General features: G+C 40.8%; 1 protein-coding gene and 1 long non-coding RNA gene across 3 annotated transcripts in view; one reads left to right on the forward strand and one right to left on the reverse strand.

Annotated features, from left to right (window-relative positions):
- Positions 1-21,547, reverse strand: part of rtn2a (reticulon 2a) — a 31,093-nt gene that overhangs the window by 1,397 nt on the left and 8,149 nt on the right. Inside the window, exons 2-10 of one of the 2 annotated variants that reach the window (XM_046073049.1) lie at positions 12,051-12,437; positions 11,062-11,115; positions 9,958-10,539; positions 8,515-8,721; positions 2,871-3,078; positions 2,027-2,165; positions 455-524; positions 309-355; positions 151-209 (exon numbers count right to left, since the gene is read on the reverse strand). In XM_046073049.1, the coding sequence (XP_045929005.1) occupies positions 151-209; positions 309-355; positions 455-524; positions 2,027-2,165; positions 2,871-3,078; positions 8,515-8,721; positions 9,958-10,539; positions 11,062-11,115; positions 12,051-12,081 (1,397 nt within the window). In that variant the 5' untranslated portion in view covers positions 12,082-12,437. Of the gene's footprint in view, positions 1-150; positions 210-308; positions 356-454; positions 525-2,026; positions 2,166-2,870; positions 3,079-3,772; positions 3,784-8,514; positions 8,722-9,957; positions 10,540-11,061; positions 11,116-12,050; positions 12,438-21,547 lie in introns of those variants that run through there. The other variant, XM_046073050.1, reaches the window with a different exon arrangement.
- On the forward strand, positions 14,340-15,838 carry LOC123985500. The gene is made up of 3 exons (XR_006828688.1): positions 14,340-14,472; positions 15,066-15,190; positions 15,406-15,838. It is a non-coding gene; the product is annotated as an uncharacterized LOC123985500 (long non-coding RNA).

Consider the following 21,547-nt stretch of genomic DNA (forward strand, 5'->3'; position numbering starts at 1 on the left):
ACTTGGACACTGTATGGCAGCTACCAGAAAATACGTGACACAAGTGTGGGGGTTTGAGACAGACCCTTAACGTCAGCTGAGCACAGTAGGAAAATACCTGTAGACATATGTTGATGGCAACGTTGTGCCAGAAGATGGCGCCATACTCACGTGTCCTTGACACTGTCAATGCGGGCCTGGATTTTTGCAATGAAGCTGTCCACCCGCTCCTGAGAAATAACAAATACACAAAAACATATGTTTATGGATATAGAAATAAAGGATGAGTTAAAGTGACAGTATGAAGAACGAATTAAAACAGTTATTACCTGGCGTTGTCTGTAGAAAAGTGGCAGAGAAAAGAGAGCGATCACACCTGGAGAAGAAAGAAGCCGGAAAAGTAGAGTAGTTATTGTGACAGCCATACAGTTAATTAATAGATTTCATATTTCCAGCAGTAATATTTGTTTCTTACTGATGATGAACAGAGTAAGGCCATTGCACAAGTCTCCCAGGTACGTCACAAGGTACATCAGGACGAGGAGCTAAGACCAAGAGAAAGAGAGTGTGTAACTACCATCAATGATGATTGCAATCTGTGTACTTTTAATTTAATTCTTTTAGAAAGCAGTAAATCATGCTGCAGTACTGCATAATTCCCTGTATTATATGATATTGTGGATTTCTATCATGTGACTCAATAAAATGTTCCATAATGATATAATTTTCTTCTCGAAGAAAAGATAGATCATAAAGTAAGAGAATCCCAATATGGGTCTCAGTGTTTCCCCATATATTTCACAGAGTCACAGTGCTGTGCATGGAATCCAGTGTTGTCCTGATATTGGACACCCATGTCTCAGATGGAAAGACATTTCAGCTGATCCCGGGCATCTCCCCGTACCTCCTTCTGTGTGTCATGTCACATTCCGGTCAGGTCAGAGTTGAGACTGGGAGGTCCCGGGGTTTAGGGGCTGAGTAAGCTCATACTGACTCGACATTTACTGTGTTAAGTCTGTCTGGTCACAAACTGCTGCTGTTAATTACTGAAATGCCATACTTATATTTGGGATGAACTTTACGGACTTTTTGCAGATATTGGATGTGTAATAATATAAATGGATATCTCAGCTCATAAAGACACAAATACAATATTTTCTATTGTATTCCAATAAAACCAGTGAAGTTTACTTATTATACTCTAACAGTGATGAATAGTATGGATTTACAGTAAATGCTCAGGAGCACCTGACCTGATTTAGTAATAAACACACAAGTGGCTGTTTGCACTATCAACTGAAAAATTTGATTTTATAATTATCAAATAGTTTGTCTACTTCAATGCACTGGCATGAGGAGCCAGAGATGCAACAAGAAATTCTATGATCAATAGCCGCCTCCATTTCCCACCGGAGCTATAATATTGAAGAAATCCACCATGTCATCATAGGCTACTTCACTACAGTACCTTATGAGTTAGCGTCCAGAGAAATAACCTAAAGTCATTTAGAATGTAGAATGTATATAGGCTGTTGCAACAGACATGAGTGATGACATGTGATTCTGACCTATTTTTTTTTTTTAGGTTTGATAAACATTAACATGCTTTGGCTCTGCTAGCAAGAGATGAACATCCAGATGCTGGATAAAAAGCATAGATAAGAAATGTGAGGCAGACTGCCTCTTTTTTATGCTGTTAGCACCAATTAAAATAAATTTGAAAGGATTTTTTCCAAAGGGACTTGCATGATTACCAAAAATATGTCATTGGGGCTGACAGCTGCCGTCAGTGATATCACCCTAATTTAGGAGCAGAGTCTTCAGCTCTGAGCTAGTATAATGAGAGAGATGGTTGACATGGCAATGCTGTCATCTCCAGTGATGGAGGGAGGAAGATGACAGAAGAGCAAAATGAAAGACTGCAGATGTCTTGGTTAATTAGGGGGGGAGGTTCTGGACAGGGAGAAGTGAACCTTTAAGAATGGGTCATAAAGAGAGTTAACAAGAGACTGAAGCCTGCATTCTCACACACAAACACACAGCTCACCTTGAGGGACTCAAAGAGGTTTCCCACAAAAAAGAGTCCTTTCAGAGTGTCAACAGCAGACAGAACCATGACGATTGCTTTCTGCATATAGAGGTCAGCCTCCTCTCCACTGAAACTGATGTCCAGGTCCAAGTATGACCTGAGAGCAAATGAGACAAACAAAAAGAGGACATGAGATGCAGAAAAAGGAAGGCACATTGATGATAAACAAAAACACTTATTCCTATGCCTCTGTGTAGTATTTATACTATTTTATCTGTCCTCTTGTCATCCTTGCTTTACTGTTTACAAAATAATGATGTTTAACGACAGTGATTAATGTTCTTTGGCTAAAAAATAAATCCCCTCCTGTAACTCCTGTCAGTGTCCAGAGGTCAAAAGGTCCAAGCATTTCAAAGTGCGAAATCACCACCAGGCTTTATCAATTTATTCTATGCAGCATTTAAGTTGGCTATTTATTATTGGGACCTGCATTAACATATTAGCATACAAGGACACAAACACTGACACATCATGTTTACTACAAGCCTTGTTTTCACAATTATTGCCTGAGCCTCCACATAACCACAGCTATGCTAATAGAAACACCCCACCAATTAATAACCAATTAGAGCCATTAGATATTTTATTATTTGATGTAAGCACAGTAAACAAAATGTGAATTTTAAAATGGAGTGAATCTGCTTAATAAAAGAAAGAAAACTGAAATTGGAACAGAAAGGCTTTTGGCTGAATGAACACTTGTGACATCAACATTTATTCACTGTGACTGAATGAAGTGAATCCACCTGTGTGTTGTGTCACCGTTCCCTGTCTTGACCACTTTCTTAGCATAGCATCTTACTTGAAGGGGTGTTCTCCATCGCCCCAGCTGAGGATGTAGAGGACATGGTAGTAGATGCGCACTGAGATGGTAAAGCACATGACAGCCAGGGAGACTGTGGAGACCACAGTGATGATGCTGAGCTGGAACAGGGACAGCAGGCCGACCACTAACCCTGTTAGCACCATGCCTGTTCGCTCCGTGTCCTTCCAGTAGATCAGGTCCATTACTGAAAGACAAGAAGACAGGAGGGAAGAAAAGGTGGGGGGGAAGAGAAATAAAACGTTAAGACAGGTAAGTAAGAAAATATCAGGGAGAGGGTGATAGTAATGTGGAGAGAATGAAGAAATAACATAGGGGGAAAACATATAGGTGGTTGTTAAGACAGTAGACTGATAATAAGACATCTGAATTTGAATCATTGAACAGATGATAGAATTTGACATTTTGCTGCGAGGTCAGAGGTCTTGAACCAGTCTAGAGTGTTATTTACATACTGTTGGTACGGTATCAATCAGTGATAAACAAGATGGTTTATGATTTTTCAAAAAGGAGCTTTTCTAGCTGCACACAGCTGACAGCATTGTGAGTTCCTGCATCCTTCCTGGTTTTCAGAGAGCAGCTGCAGCAACATCGCTCAGCCTCCGGCCCTTACAAAAGGTCTTGATTTTTTTCAGGGAACTAGCGAGAGGAAGAGTGGCAGGAATATGTAGTAGTTCCGACAAGGGGACAGGAAGGGGAAGAGAGGCCAGAGGTAGAAATGGGTAGAAAGAGGCAGAGAGGGATTTCCATTCTCCGGCACGAGAGAGCACACACAGCAGCTATGAGGACATGTCAGGCTTCAGCTCGGGCCAAATTTAGCCCTCAGATGAAAGAGGGAGGCAAGCAGTTGAGCAAAATTTAAATGCAGCCTTTCACAGCACCTGCTGATAGATGTCAGGCCATCATGGGCTCCCTTTCCACACCCTGTTGGTGTCACCCAGCAACAGCTGCCATGGAGACTGCGGCGTCAAATCAAATTCAAAGAAGAATTATGTGATTTTTTTTATCTAGCTTGAATTCTTGAATCAAAAAAAGTATAGCGCACAGTCCGAAATAAAAGCAGTGTTTCTGTGTTGTGTAATTGCAGGGTATGTCGTATGGTGCAGCACTGTCAGACAGGCATAGCTCTTTGTGCTTGTCATTCGGTGAAATGCTAAGCCTTAGCATTACAATGAAGGAAGCTTATTTGAATAAAGCGCACTGACAGCAGGTGGGTTATTTATAAGCATCACTGCACACAATTAATACCCATGATGCCCCTGGACCACACCTGTCCAAAGTGTTTGTTTGTGCTGCTGTCATTATGGGACAGGGTTACTCAGCACATGGTGTCAGAGTAGGCAAAAGCATTTAATCTATGAACAATGCCTATGCTAAACAAAGGACACATGGAAGACACTACTATATTTAAAAACATGGGCATTGTACTGTACTATGTAACAACCCACACATACCCTGTATTTATCCTTTACTCAGCCAGGATTTGTTAAACACACTGTAAAGCAGCACTGCAGAAGGCGTGTAAAAATGAGAATGAATCTACTTGATGGAGTCCTTGGAGGTCTTTATTTTAAAGGAATAATTCAACATTTTGGAAACTAGAAACTTAGATGATATGATTGCTACTGCTCTTTATTTGTCTGTTAAATATAAAGCTACAGAAAGCAGCTGCTTAGCTTAGCTTAGTAAGGAGACTAGAATCGGAGGAAACTAGCTTGATTCTGTCCAAAGGCATCAAACACACCTTTAAGCTCATTAATTAACACATTGTATCCTGCTAAAGCGTAAAAATGATGGGGTGTATGATCAGGTTATGTTTCTTGGCCATGGGCAGTGACTTCTGGGAGTCTCCGCTGGTTGCTTAACATATTGTCTTTTTTACACTAGTTGTTGTACAGATGAAACAAACATGATGACGTGTTAATTAGTGAATTCTATGTGTGCTGGTGGGTGGATTTAGTTACCTTCAGACAGAGCCAGGCTAGCTGTTTCCAACTGTTTCTCGTCTTCCTGCTATGCTAAGCTAACTAGCTGCTTGATCCACCTTCATATTGGACAGACATAAGGGTAGTATCAAGCTTCGTTGGTGTTATCTACTACGGAAGCACTAAATGGCCATCCATTCAAATATTTTCATAACTCTGTTTTCCTGTGATAACGGGATAATCATCTCATGATCTCGAGATAACAAACCATAGCTGAATACAGTGGTCGGCAGGTGCGTTTCTTTGGGATAACTTAAGAAAATTTCCAGTCTCACTGGTTAGCATAAAACTCGGATTGCATGTTCAACTCTTGCTCTCAATGATTTTTTTTCTTCTTTTGTGTGTTTTTTATCATCCTCTTCAACAAAGAAGAGATTCAGGGGAATCCAATCACACATTTCCCAACGGCTATTTCCAAAGTTCCGAAACAGTCAGGAAATGTGTATTGTTAAATGGATTCCCCTGAATAAGAAGTGCAGGAATTTCCTCTGCCTGGGAATGATGGGTGAATGAAAAGTCCATAGGCTGATGGACTTGGACCAATTGCCGGGAAGCACACAGGCCAGCACATGCTTTATTGTGAACATATGAAACAGTCTCTTCTCAACAACCTTGTTGAAGAGGATTATAAAAAAGAAAAAAATTTTGCCTTATTGAGGATTGAACACACAACCCTTTGACTGATTATCCTGTCCTCTACCAACTGAGCTAACCAGTGACACTGGAAACCCTTTTGAAATTATTATTAAGAAACTATCCTGCAGACACCTGTTAAACTACTATTTTGTTATCTCGAGATCACGACAAAATTATCCCGTTATCACGGGAAAATAACATTCGTTATCTTGAGATCTCAAGAAAATTAGCCCATTATCACGGGAAAATGGAGTAAGAAATATATTCGAATGGATGGCCGAGTAAGGCTTCCATAATCTACAACTTGTGGGAGAAAACATGCATTTTATTCTACAACACTTTGTTGGTATTGTTGGGTGTAATAAACATTGCAGCCTTTAGGTGACCTTAAGTGGGAGTTTTCAAATCTTTTTTCTTTGTATTGCCATCTATAACGTACCTCTGCTAAATCTGTTGTCCTAACATTAATTAACTTCAATATGTGTCAGCAGATACTATGATACAGCTAACTCAGTGATCATCCACTCTCCACCACACTTCAGCTTCTGGGATAAAATATTAAGACATTCTCTATACCACAATAATCCAGTCTAAACCAGCAGAATTTGTACTAATCGTTCAACTAAGTTACTTATTAAATAAATAATATAATAGTATTGATGTAGTGACTGCATGAAGGATTCAATAATCCAGCCGAACTAATAAGAACATAAATCATGTGTTATTCACACTTTGTTAACCCAGTCTGACATCATCTCATCAACATCCATTTCATTTGACCCACATCACGTTAGCTTAATCACATGCGTCCAGGAAATCTTGTAGTACTACAGTCTGAAATGTCTCTGCTCATGCCAGCTCTTCAGCTTAATGAGGAAAGCCCATTGGCAAAGTTATTACACACTACAATAGCAAAAAGTATACCACAAGACAGATCATACTCATTTGAATTGCTCTTGGTAATTATTTAAGGTCACTGATATGGACTGCTATAACTGAACAGCTCATCAGTCAGAAGCCAAACACTCCTTCAGCTAAAGGAAGCCGCCAACTCCAGAGACTCTGCTTGTAAAATGATCAAAGAGAAGCGAGTTATCCGCTCAATTCTCACCTTCAGTCCCCTGATTTCAATTCCCTGGCTTTCTCACCAAAGTTACAAACTCTACAGCCCACTACTGAACCCTAGTGATTTCCACCTCTTCATGCTTGAATCTATAGGTTTCTTCTACTTTTTCTTTTCAGAATGATCAAACACAGCTCTTTGCAGTAGCTGACTGTCAGCTCATGACTGTAAACAAGTACCTAAACATCGTCCACTTAGCTGGACTCTGCTGTCTCAAATTATCCTATCCCCCACGGTCTCACCTTTACTGGCCATATTGGTTGTTGCTCCAGTTTCCCCCAAGTCCCTCTGTCCCCCTCTCGGTCCTGTTGTGCTCTGCTCGTCCCTCTGAGCTGTTTTTGGCCAACCCCTGCTCGCTCAGCAGTCCAAAGGCCTGACAGCCCAAAATAATCTTGTTCACAGCACCGCCCACCACTCTTCGAGACTCCAAGAGCTTCATACATATTTGATTATTCACAACACAATCACACAATGCTCTCAAAATCACCAGATCTTCTTCCTTAAAGCAAAAGCCAATTCTGACACAATAAATTCAAGGTATTCCTTTGAACTCAAGTTATATTGAGTTTTGTTCATAGTCATGTGCCATCTGACACCTGAAACAAGAGAACCAGGATTTATTTTCTGTTATGTCACCAAGCCAAAGCTTTCTGTGCCACCACTACTGATAATGAATACTTATCATACATAATATATTAGTGGCTTTTTCTGGGGATGAATTCACTTTTCTTATAAAGCTAAAATGCTGAAAATAAAGCTTACTTTGTTGTAAAAACTCCATAGAAGATTTATACACTATATTTGAATTGTGGAAAAATCTGGAGATGCTGGTAGCGATTCAGAAACCTGGCTAACTAAGTAATGGGCTTTTTATCATATATTTTCTTACATTATCTGTTGATCTCAACATCAGGATATTAGTCTGCAGATAACTGCTGAAACATATGTATTTAGGTTACACAATACCTTGCATATAGTCAAAAAAGTAGGGTTTGGTATAATTTAAATTGCCTTGTTGTTCTAAAAAAACACAACCTTTTTCATTTAACAAAAGAAGCTTTTCAAATGTTAAATGTTGTCTAAACACAATTAACTGTGCAAGAACGTGTACTATGATTCAGAAACGGTTTGATCAAAGATTAAGTAAGAATCAAAACTGACCACTCATTCTATGCCAGCTTTTGATATTTGACGGTTTTCGCTACTACTACTACTGCAGCCCCTGAGACAAGTAATAAATCCAGAAGAAATATGATACCCCAATAGATGCATGTGTGCTATTTATTCACGGCACCCTAAACTCTGTCATCAGCCTGACCACACATTCATCAACGGTCTGAGGGTTTACTGGCCCCCCATTTCCACTAAAATAAGACTTCTACTCTGACTGAAGGTCCACTTAAAATGCCATCAAACTGGAAGACAGGATGTTATCTTTCTCTGTGTCTCACTCACTCCTAAAGCACCAACAAACTGCACAAACACACACACACACACCTGTCTCTCTTTCTGTGTGTGTATCAAACAGTGATACACTCTGACATCAGCAGTGATGGCGTGTGAGTCCAAAAAGTAAGCAAATGCCAGGAATGTTTTCTCCACAATTAGCCAATCATTCCTGAAATCCCGAGAGAGGGTTACCATGGAGACACAATGAACAGCCAGGACTTCCGGCGGGGAGGGGGGATCTATCTTTGTCTGCCTGCTCTTGAAGGTCCAAGCTGAAAGCGAAATCTGATATTTACCTTCTTTAAAGTATTGATTAACGAGCACAATGGAAGGATCTCGCTCAGCAACAAGACCAAGAGAGACAGATGGGAGGGAGATGGGACGACAGTGGTCAGAAGAGTGAGAACATTTAAAGATGTGAATCTTGTACCTGCTATGTGGGTGCATACTGTTGGGTCCTCTGATAGGTTATATGCTGAAAACCAGTGATCGCTGACCAGCTGTTCCTGAGAGTTCAGACCAATGGCAGCTGATGATGAGGACGCTGGATCTCTGGGTCGCACAGATGTGAGCAGCTTGACTGAAATGGTTTCCCTTGTGATTGGGGACTCTGGCTCGGGGGTCTGTGAAGCTGTTGCTACCGGGAAACAGAAGATGACGTCACTATCATGATGACATCACCCGTGACTTGTTGCACATGCTCAGCTTGAGCTCAAAATTACTGACAAAAGATATTAAATTGTATTTTATAAAACCACAACGTGCCACAGTATTTGGACTGCAACATTTGTGTAGTGGTTCTGACTTTTATATTTACAAGCTAGTAAGTTATTATTACAAAGTATAATATCTGTTGCAAGAGTCTGAATTTAAGGCTGATTTAACATTGTCAACCTATGTTTTGATTTACTTTTTTACCATTTTCATAAACTAGATATTGATGTGAAGTTATGTAGACAAGCTACTGACCATAAGATATTGGGAATGACTTTCTGGAGTAAAATAATGAGTCCAAATAAATTCTGTCCGTCTGAAAAGGCTGATAATAAATAATTTGGGCTCCTGCTTTTATTCTCATGATACAGCTAAAAACACTCACACTGAAAAAGCTAGAGGCCATCTTGCGATGCGATCACACAAGCTGCGAAACCTATTAACATGTTGATGTTCCGATCCATGAGTACACAGTACTTATTCCTACATTATTACCTGAGTATTCACTAATCATGGTCTCAACTACACACCTTCATGACTGCATCTTGCATGGTTGTCACGTTGACACAATCTGTCCAGAGACAGACAGACAGACATATAAACACCTGGCAAAGTACTCAAAACTGCTTCTGGGGTAGTTCCCGCTACAATAGGTGTCTTCAAGACCACATTTTGCCATAACGTCACACACTCACACACACAGATTCTCACAAAATAATACCAGCCACGCTGTCGCAGGTGGTAGTTACAGCTGACAGCAACTTAGTTTTAGTCAACGTATCATTTTTACATCAAATTGAATGTGTGATACAACCTACTTGGAAATGGGAAAATATGAACACTGATCATATACCTAAATACTAAATTTATTACTATATTTACTACACATGTCCAGAACAGAAAGATCATAAAATGTCTCTAGGTCCTTTTCCAAATAGAGACCCACTGACTTTTGGCCACCATTCACTTGTAGTCATGTTTTGTCATAAGGTCTGCCTCTGAGCTATCACCAGGTGAACAAAGTTGAAAAAATAATTAAAAAATACATCTTTGTGTTGGGGCATCATGAGCATTCCCAGACAATGCGTCTTTTAGTCTTCCAATATGTCGCACTACACAGACTAAAACAACCTCTTCACACATTTCTCCTGTTTCTCACCCTGAAGTATCTGTGAGGAGGTCTGATGCTGGGAAGACAGGGACGGAGAGGGAGGCTGATCAATCTGGTTCAGACTGCTCGGGGTCTCATCTCTTTGGATTCCTGCGTCTCTCCCCTGAGTTTCTGGGTCCAGATTTTGGTGAGAGGGCTGGACTGTAATAGTCTCAATTTGTCTGTGCTGCTCCCTCCTCTCCGCTACACTCGCCTCGACCCTCTCCTGCTCTCTCCTTTCTGAGGCTTCCTCTTCTTCCTCTCGGCTAAGGAAGGCTTGAGGGTCCCAGTCCACATCGGGGGAGTCCAACAGTGTTTCCAGGGTGTCCGTGCGGATCAAAGGAGTGCGGCTTCCCCGAGAGCCGCCCCTGCGTCGGTCACGGAGGTGTCGCGATGCTCCCACCGCTTCTGGCTCGGCGATGGCGATGTAAGAGAAAGTCAGCTCAAAGGAGTTCTGACGCGGCGTGCCCCAGATGGACGGGGATGAAGCCAATCCCTCGTCATCATCTGGACCTCCATCTCCCCCGTCCTCATCGTCAGACCACTCCCTGGCTGTTTGCAGCTCGTACATCTCAGACTCCTCATTTCCGCCTGAATGGAGACAAAAACAAAGAAATATGGTAACCCCCAATGCACAGAGAGACATACAGAGACTAAATGTCAAACAATGCACTCTGACCACATGAGCACTATTCAATTATAGAGGCTACTGCTTCCTATATGCAAATTAGTTCAGTGTCATACAAAAAGAGTGATTTTGCTTTTAATCAATCGACATGTCAGATGAAAGCAGCCAAGTGTGTCATTTGATGTCTGGGAGAAGACGCTGTGACATCTAAAGTAAATGAAACCCTCTTTGATGAGTGCATGAAATCTCTCCTTCAAAAATGTGGCTGTGATCAAAATGTACTGCTGTGTTTACCCATGGATGTTCAGGGCCTATGTTTTAGTTGTACGAGAGGTGTTCAGATGTATTCTTTTAATGTTACTTTCAAAAGGAAGGTTTCAGGAAGAGGGAATCTCTTCTTCTACTTCTTCTTCTTCTTCTTATTTTTAAATGTTGTGTGACTGAGTTTCACAGCGGATAGATAAAGTGTCACGTGTGCTTCCTACCATCAGTGCATGGAGGTGTTGAGTCTGGAGTGGACGCCACAGAGCCATATTCCTCTGGAAGAAAACAGTCAACACTTTACATAAATCTGCTAGTAAACACGCTGAAGCAAAACAGTCAGAAATATAAATAAATAAATAAATCCATTCACTCCACCATCACGTATTCATTTCAATAGTATGACTCTCAAAACATTCATCGTAGGTGTACTAACGTGAAATGATTACTACAATAAAAGAGACAACACACTGCAGAGTATGTTGTTATGAGTCATTTTGAAAAGTTATAATAGTGAACTGTGATTTATCACAACTGTACACTCATCTACTGTATTTCACTGTATTTACAAATTGGTATGCCAATCAATAAATATTAACCTCTACACAAAATAACATTAAATGCTGTCATCAAATTCAGATCAAAGGAACATGGTTGCATACTGTAGGCCAGTGAATAAAGACTCATTTCCTTACAGCACTGAAGTGGCAGCAGTAAAGGCCTTCACTTCATTTGATAGCCAGCATGACATTAGCCAGTCAGAGTAAAGAATGCAGCATATTCTCTTCTATACATGTATGAACACATGCAAAGAACCATAAACCCCTTTAATTTGTAGAGGATATCATGTAAATAGTTTGACAATAAAACACAGCTAAGAAAGCACAACAGAAGGAGAAATAACTTGCATTCTTGACGTGTCTGCCTGCAAAGCCTTCTCGTACACAACCACACATCTGCAAATCAATGGGAGGCTACAACAACACAATAGGTCTCCTTCTGCACTGCATCCATCCATTCAGCCATGTGTTTATTAAAGGTACGAGCAGGAGAGAGGAAAGGACAGTAGGCAGGAAAGGAGGGAGGTGGAGGCTGAGCAAACATATACGATGCTAACAGCATTTAGCAAGAAAATAAGTTGAGCTGGAATATGACGATGGTACAGTGAGGCAAACAAATGCAGATGGAGACAGCAGAACAAAAGCAGACTCACGGCAGTGGGAGAATCCTAAAACCTGGCCCATACTCCATCAAGGCATTGCTGGGCCCATCCAGTCTGGAAGCCCCCCTCCTCCTCTGCTGCCAGCACTCGCGTCCTGTGGATACACTCTCTCTCTCCCTCCTCCTTTCCCTCTGGTCGTCTGTTGAGCAGCTTCCTCCCTCTCCTGCCTCCCTGCCCCGCCCTGCCTGCTTCACTCTTGTTCTCCTCTCTTACATCGTTATGACTGCAGCGGTAGTCATGCACGCTACAGCAAAGGCTAGAGAAGCATGAGCATGTCCCTGTGTCTGTGTGAGCCTGTTGTCATCTCCCATTCATAGCAAATCTGTTCCTCTCTCTCCCACATCATGTGATTTCATCTCAGGATCTTATAGGGGCAGGCTATAAAGAAGGAATAATAAGTCATTATTAATGAATAACATGAGCATGTACAAAACATATGCAAAGAAAGGCGCATTTGATGATGGGTAGGAAACGCTGAAGCTCCAGTCAAGTCCATAGCTTACCAGCATGTAAGGTTTGACAGCCTTATCATATACAGCATGCTATATGTTTCCAATTGCACATATAAGCAATATTAATGTTTGACAAATTGCAACTATATAAGCAAATCACACCAAAATTAATCATTAAAGCTAGAGTGTAAATAATGTACAGAGTCAACTGAAAGCATTTTTTTTTAATGGAAAGTAAGCGCAGTGACACGTAGGGGGCAGCAGTGTGTAGCTGAAGAAGTTGCAGGAAAATGTGTATTACCTCTTTGCTTTGATCACATCTCATTTCAAATAAGCACTAAAGACATGAATAACAAATACAGTACAAGACATTTAAAGCAAGACAGTGTAACTTTTGAAATAAGAGAAAATATATAATTATATTTGTAGTAATGAAAAGTTTAATAATCAATAATATGGACATTTGCTCAATTCAGAGGCCTTACCTGGTCTGATGTGACCAGTAACTTTTATGGATAATGTTAAAACAGTAAAGACAAACAAAAAGGTGAAAGAGAAATATAAAACTGTAAATTTAAAAAGGAAAAAACAAACAGGAGATTGCAAGCATAGGATTTGAGTACAGGCTGAAAAATGGCCTAAGTCAGTGGTAAGTAAATAGCAGCCCAATAAAAATGTTGGGCTTCCTGACAAAGTTGTCCATTTCATCATTTACAATCCCAATCAGGGCTTGAAGTGGGCCGGAACACCCTGGTACGCAGAAGCTCGGGCGTCTTTCAAGCGGCCATGTGCTGAATGTAGCTCGTCAATGACGCTTGTCATGAACCAACCAATCACAGCCTGGATGGGACAGGACATTTAAAAGTGTTGACAGATAGGTATCATTTACACTGGGGACGCTGGGGACAAGTCATAATCTGAATGTCTCCATCACTTTTTGATATTCTGAAAAACAGCAACCACAAATGAAAGGAAAACATGCAATGCAATTGAAATATAGAAGAAACAAATTTTCATTGTCCAAAAGCTGATTACTGAATTATGTAATTATTTTCTATATATTATATTCTAATTATATTCCATTATATTTTGAATTGTCACCTTAATTTAGTTTCCCTTCATATAAATAAAGACATTTCCTCCAGAACTTGGTGCAGAAAATGTGTTGATTTGCAGAATGCAAAAAAATGAAGTGGTTAATGTGCAAAGTTGTTAATGTTATAATATCTACTAGTTTCATCTTGTGATTGAGGATAGTGCGCGGGGGGTGGGGGTGGGGGCACCTATTTTTTTCCCACTTCAAGCAATAATGAATGAATAATGAATGTCCCTACATGAAGAGAAGCAGGCTTGAACACCACATGGTGCTGAAATAAGTCTATTAAACTTACAAGATAAACAACACAGCAAAATAATATCATCTGGCGGTTGACCAGAACAGAGTGATATCAATAACTGTAATTTCATTCAACCATAAATTAAGCAGGCCACTGTTTTCACCACACCTGAAAAATGTTGTCCCCCCAAATAAGCAATGCTGAAAAATACAAGTTAGTCTCTGATATGAGATTGACTGATTGATTTAAGTTGCTCCTGAAACACTTGTTGTCATATTTGTTAAAACTGTCTTTATACACCAATGCATATTAAAAGGTTAGGTGCTCTGAAAAAGAGCGTATAAAAATCGGCTGTCTGTAGTCCTCTCAGGGCTGCAGTAAACACAGCCACACCGAATGCAGTGATTGGCTGGCTGACTGTCACTCTCCCGCGCTGCCATGGCTACTAGCCGTGCTGCTACAGGAGCTGCCCCAGTGCGCGCACCCGCTCAGCTCGCTCAGACCTGACGAGCCAAGCGGTCAGACCGGAGGTGATATCTGCGTGGCTTTTCAACAATAGTGACAATTGAGGAATACCAAGGGGCTGAAAAGTTACACCGTGGTGGCTTTATTTCTGCTGGACAGGTAATCTGGTTTATACCATTTTCATAGTAATTTGTTACTTTCATCGCTAGCAAACGTAGCTACCTACTACCTACTAGCATACAGCTAACGGTTGCTACGAGTGCAGGCTGGTGTAGGAGCCAGAGTAGAGACGATGAATTATATCTAGCTGTAGGTGAGCTGGAAAACAGCAGCACGAGCTGTTTTCCAATGCTAATATTAGGTAAGACAATGTAGGTGTAGACTGCGCCGGTTTAGTTAGTCACCATGTAGGTTTATTACACTTATGTTTACACCTTGTATCTAATTTGTTTGTGTAATTATCTTGTGTCTGCAGGCGTTGTTTGACTGTATGTTACTCTTTTACAAATGATGTAGCTGTGTGTTTGTAGTTATGAGAAAGACATTTCAACGTTAGTGTACATAAACAATGATGGCTAATGGTCCCGCAAAGTATCTGTGTTTCTGGTATATAAGCTACCTATAATATAGTTTGACATTGTTCGTAGCTAAACCTACTGTGTGAAAACCTTTTACTGTAACTGGTGTTATGCCATTACTTATTTTACCAGAAGTAAAAAATCCTGTATGTTTTATTTCTACTGCGCCCTCAGGTCACCTGCAGTCTCCCAACACCCTGTGCTTCTCACCAGTACACTGATCGGACCATGCTGGCTGGTCTGGATTACAACCACCGTGTCCACAGACCAGCCAGGAGAAAAGATGATGACACAATTCAGTATGTTGCATTATAAGTATTCTTGTGCATTTTACTAATACATTTATAAGTGATGAGTCAAAAAATATTAAACAGTATGAGGAATACAGATAGATGGTGCTGATTTATTGTTATTGATTGCATTTTATGTGGAAATAGTTTACTAATTACTCTATAAGAGAACAATGTCAGGTGTTTCAAACTTTTCATTAAGCTGATCCTTTCTGTATTATCAGGTACAGCACGGTGTACAACAAAAAGTCCAGGAAGTGGAGCTTGTACTCATTGAAGGTGGAGAAGGACTACAGTTACATTGCAGACCTCCACAGTGCCACCCTCCTCCTCCTCCGGTCTGCTACTGAGGAGATAGCTAGAAGCAGAACCAGGAGACCTGATGATCCCCGTCAACATGGGGTTCAGTCAGGTGTCCCTGCCCCAACTGTGTTGCTAGATACAGCAAAATATAAAACAAAAAGTAATGCTGGTTGGTTTTGAAATGTGGTAATCATGTCAGAGAGGTGACTGATGTATTTAATCATCTCCACAGCAGCGATACGATGCTACGAGTAAAGTCTGAATTGTCTTCATAATCGGTCAAGATACATCTGGACACACCTTGTCTATTCCTGTATACTTATTTTTATTGATGTTGATGTTAAAAATGATCTATTTGTGATATAGGTTGTAGTTTTAGTAGTATATAATAATAATAATCAACAAGTGTTATACCACATTTGGATGTCATTATTTCAGACATAAATGTAGTTGCTTGATTGTTTAAGCTGCAAGTGTAAAGAAAATGCATTTATCATTTTCAATGTTTTATTTAAAAAAGAATGAAAATATTATCCAGAACAGGGAAAATATCTTTGTATTTTCTCTACCCTCCTGGGCATAAAAAGAAAACAATGTACAGGTTTTCATTCACACAGTGGAGGGAATAATTTGTGTAGCAGTTGGTGACATTACATCTTCCACCCTGCTAGGATTAAACCTCTGTATCGTCCTGGTGGATCAGGATAACAGTTATATCTTCCAGAAACAGCAACTTAGTATCAAGACGCTGTGACCAAGTGCTCCACATTGCCACACTACAAACTGTCTGTATGCTGCCTGACTGAACTGTCTGTTACTCTGTCCTGGGTCTGGAAGGTCAGCCATGTGTGGTGCATGGAAACACTGTAGTCTGGATGTTGTCCACAGTCCTCAGATTCTGGCCTGTAAAGGAATATATAGTTGTTAGAACCCCAAATTGGAAAGATCAGTGTAATAGGACAGAACATTCATCAACATGATCAGATATTTTTATTGAACAGGGGTTTGTTGTTCTCTAACAGGACTTCTGTGTCCACATTACACACCAGGTCAATGTACATGACACAGATGAGCAGATGGCTGAAGCAGAGCTGTAGTTAGTTGTAATCAGTAAACGATAATAAAAAAGTAACAACAATAGTGATGGATTACATTTATAAAGCACTTTATTTTTGACAGTCAAAGGGCTTAGGGGGATAAACCAGAGAAACTTTGAGACAAGTACACTGGGAGATAACAGACTAATATTAAAATATATATGTATAGATATACCTGTTCATATGCTGTTGTTGGAGCGTGAAGCTCGACACAGGTCCTAGAAGATGTGCTCCTTGGCTTGCACCTCGTCCTCCCCGCCCTGCCTCTTCTTCCTCGGACCCCGGCAGCCCTCCCTCCTCTGCTTCGCCTCGACCCCGGTGAAGTTAGTTTTAAGTTGGATATTCGACAGACATTCACCCAGGATCCAGTGACGGCTTTTTTGTCAGTTCACCCAGTGACGGTTGTATAAGTGCGGTTAGCTCACCTCTGATGGCTCGCTTTTAACCAACGGGGGTTAGCTTAGGGACCATCAATAAATTACAATTGTGAAAACAGTGTTATGGGAAAATCATTATTTATTTCAATAGATTCCAAGTCATGTGACGCAGGGACTTTTGACGTTTGATTGGAGTGCATTTTTTATTTTATATAAATATTTATTTATAATTTATTGAAAAAAGTGCTATTTTTTTCCCCAATAGCTTCCAAGTCATGTGACGCAGAGACTTCAAACCAATGCCGAATTGTAATACTACACTGGGTAAATGAGACACACCGCTTCATATTTGATTTGAGTGCATATTCGAATTTATATTAATATTTATTCATAATTTATGGAAAATAATGCCTGTATTTTCAATAGCTTCCAAGTCATATGACACAGGCACTTCAAAGCAATGCCGAATTGTAGTACTACACTGGGCAAATGAGACACACCCCTTCATATTTGATTTGAGTGCATTTTTTATTTTATATTAATATTTATTCATAATTTATGGAAAATAATGCCTTTTTTTTCCCCCAATAGCGTCCAAGTCATGTGACATAGGGACTTCAAACCAATGCCGAATTGTAGATTTTTTTCAATTCCACAGGTCCAGTGTGATGGCTGTGAACGGTGGTTCCATGCTCAGTGTGTGGAAATGGACAGCACACAATATGAAGAGGCAAAGAAAGGAAACTGGGAATGTCCGTTGTGTAAATAAAGTGTTTCTTTGAAATCTGCTCAATGCTGTGGAAGAAAATGACTGACTCTGTGTGGTACAACTGCAGTTGTACAAGAGGTGTGTAATATGTGTAACGGGCAGTAGTACAATTCGGCATTGGTTTTGAGTCCCTAAATCATTTGAAATGGAATCTATTGAAGAAAAAAATATAAATAAATATTCATATAAAATAAAATATGCACTCAAATCAAACATGAAGCGATGTGTCTCATTTGCCCAGTGTAGTACTACAATTCGGCATTGGTTTGAAGTCCCTGCGTCACATGACTTGGAAGCTATTGAAAGAAAATGATGATTCTCCCATAACACTGTTTTCACAATTGTAATTTATTGATGGTCCCTAAGCTAACCCCCGTTGGTTAAAAGCGAGCCATCAGAGGTGAGCTAACCGCACTAATACAACCGTCACTGGGTGAACTGACTAAAAAGCCGTCACTGGATCCTGGGTGAATGTCTGTCGAATATCCAACTTAAAACGAACTTCACCGCGGTGACCCCGGGCCTGTCCCGGTTTGTGCTTGGCTCTGGGGTGCAGTCCTCATCAGAGACAATAATGCTGTCACCACGGAAGCTCCAACATGCAAAACAACGTACATGTTATGAATCTACCGCAAAATACACGTTCGTGTAGTGTAACTGATGGAAACGGGAAAATGTGTATCAGCCTGTTTTTAGCTTTGCCCAATGTTACCGCATCTGTTAGCGCAGCTACCTGTTGCTAACAGTTAGCTAGCCAGCTCGTTATTACGTATTAAAATTAAACCTATCCAATAATAACATGCTAGCGTGATAGTGAGTACTAACAGCCGGGTTAGTTGTTTTCATAATGATAAAGTTGGATATTTTCTTACCCTTGATGTGAGCCGTTGCTCTCCACTCGTCACACTGTCCTCGTCCTCCTGCTGTGTCGGCAACGCGCGTTCACGTGTTTTGGGGGCGTGGCTTTGGAAGGAGCCCAGAAGGGACGGGGTGGTAGTTTCTCTGTTGGATACTTTCAAAATCCATTAGTTTCTGGCTTGTTTCTCAAACTTACCTACCCTGCCTTTAACTAACTGATTACTACTGAATATTTGTATAATTATTAAAACCCATACCCAGGGGTCCGGAGACCCTGGGTGAACTGAATTTCCGTTGGTGCCCTTTTTGACGTTTATGAATAAATATTCTCTGAATATTAATAGTCATAATTTGTATTACAAAAGTAGGTATGCTACAATAGTCACAGGATAATCAACATCCTGTGTTATCCTGTTTGCTGTGTGTGTGCACTCAGTCTTAACTGGACAAATAAAGGTAAACAAAAATGCTTCACCTGAAACACTGCCAGCAGAGATCAAAATCAACTAATGAAGGTTTAGTCCTACTTTGCATTGGATAAGAACAAACAATCGCACATAAAGTCCTTAACAAAATTAAACCTCAATAGTTCCTACATGTACAGGTCAGGAGCTCCAAATACTCAGCAGTTAATTAGATTAAGACGCAGTTGTCACGGAAGGACGACACCAAATCAGCCAGTCCCACACAGGACAGGGTGGGGTTAACTTTAGAAAGATTGTCATTTGAGACAAGAAAGAACTACACAGTAACTTTTTATTCTTCATTCCGTTTTATTCTATTGTATTCTTTTAAACTATTAGTAAGTAATTTCAAGAAAGTGACTAAATCTCAAATAAGTTGGAGTGATATTTGACCCTAAACAGAGAGCACATGGTGACAGAAAATCACTCTGGAGGCCCAGTCTGGATACAATACTACAATGCATACAGCACAAAAACATTCGTAACGCAGCGAACAACAGCAATCTCACCTCAAGGTCCACTTAGTAGCTGTTGTAAAATATATCTCATGTGAGTGTGTGATATCATATGATATGATGTTCAGCAAGGTGAAATACACAGCTCAACTTACATTGTGTTGTTTAACTCCAAGTCAATCACACTCCTGTGAAATCAAACTGTCCACTTAGAAAGCAACACTGATTGAAAATCGCTACCAGTAGACAGGCCAGGAGACGTGTAGGAGGCCGTGGAGAACATTCTGCTGCCTGCAACATCCTCCAGCATGACCGGTTTGCTCCGTACTTGTATAGCGCCTTTCTAGTCTTTTCGACCACTCAAAGCGCTTTTACACTACATCTGCATTCATACACATTCATACACTGAGCCTAAGTGCTCACACGGAAACTAGCATTCACACTCATTCATACACTGGCGGAACAGCCGCCAGGGGCAAATCGGGGTTCAGTATCTTGCCCAAGGACACTTCGACACGCAACCAAGGGGAGCCAGGGATTGAACCGCCGACCTTCCGATTAACAGCCGCCCCTAGGTTTGGCGGTGGGTCAGTAATGGTGTGGGGTGGCATTTCTTTGGGGGGCCGCACAGCCCTCCATGTGCTCGCCAGAGGTAGCCTGACTGCCATTAGGCACGGAGATGAGATCCTCAGACCACTTGTGAGACCATATGCTGGTGCGGTTGGTCCTGGGTTCCTCCTAGTGCAAGACAATGCTAGACCTCATGTGGCTGGAGTGTGTCAGCAGTTCCTGCAAGAGGAAGGCATAGATGCTACGGACTGGCCCGCCCGTTCCCCAGACCTGAATTCAATTGAGCACATCTGGGACATCATGTCTCGCTCCATCCAACACCACGTTGCACCACAGACTGTCCAGGAGTTGGCGGATGCTTTAGTCCAGGTCTGGGAGGAGATCCCTCAGGAGACCATCCGCCACCTCATCAGGAGCATGCCCAGGCGTTGTAGGGATCATATTGTAGGTCATACAGGCACGTGGAGGCCACACACATTACTGAGCCTCATTTTGACTTGTTTTAAGATCAAAGTTGGATCGGCCAGTAGTGTGGTTTTCCACTTTGATTTTGAGTGTGACTCCAAATCCAGAAATCCATGGGTTGATAAATATGATTTCCATTGATAATTTTTGTGTGATTTTGTTGTCAGCACATTCAACTATGTAAAGAAAGGAGTATTTAATGAGATTATTTAATTAATTCAGACTTAGGATGTGTTATTTTAGTGTTCCCTTTATTTTTGTGAGCAGTGTATATATCACTATATAAACACACAACTGGAATAGAATAAGAAGCTGTAGAGACAGTAGGAATAGTATGCTAATAATAAATACAAGGGTTGTAAATAAGTGTAGGAATTATTATAGAGCCATTTTGATTTTTTGGCTTATGATGAACAAACTATTATGAATATGAATTTATGTTAAGATTATTATGTAACAGTTTTTATAAAACTGTTTTTCCTGCTGCCAAAACGAAGGGGAAAAGTAGACAAGATGACTCAAGAGGACCAAAGTTAAGAAATGAAAGCCTTATATATTCGTTCAGACTGAAAATGTACTGAGTTAATGCAACTCAGTCTGCACAATTAATATGGAGCTATAATCACCATTCACTCAGCTGTTAGTATAGTTAACTATTTCCCTGTTAGTTAGAAGTCACTCTATCTCTGACATACTTATAACAGGCAACGTGATTCTAATGATCTACAGCAGAGGTCACTAATAGGCGGACCGCGGTCCGGATCCGGACCCAGCCGCCGTCCTCTCCGGACCGCCGACCTACAGCACATTTATTATTGAGACTTACTACCTCGTGACGGAGCGTTTCTATTTTAACCCGCGCAGCTTTTCTAGCATTTACTGTACTGGTTTAGAGGACCAGGAAACTCACAGACCAATCGCATGTGCTCCAATCGTCTCATGTGACGCTGCTCAGCCAATCAAATCTGTGCATACCGATGCTTGCGAGTCGAGTCCGCGAGATTCACC

The sequence above is a fragment of the Micropterus dolomieu genome, linkage group LG17 (genome assembly GCF_021292245.1).
Source record: "Micropterus dolomieu isolate WLL.071019.BEF.003 ecotype Adirondacks linkage group LG17, ASM2129224v1, whole genome shotgun sequence".
In the NCBI taxonomy this organism is placed as follows: Eukaryota; Metazoa; Chordata; class Actinopteri; order Centrarchiformes; family Centrarchidae; genus Micropterus; species Micropterus dolomieu.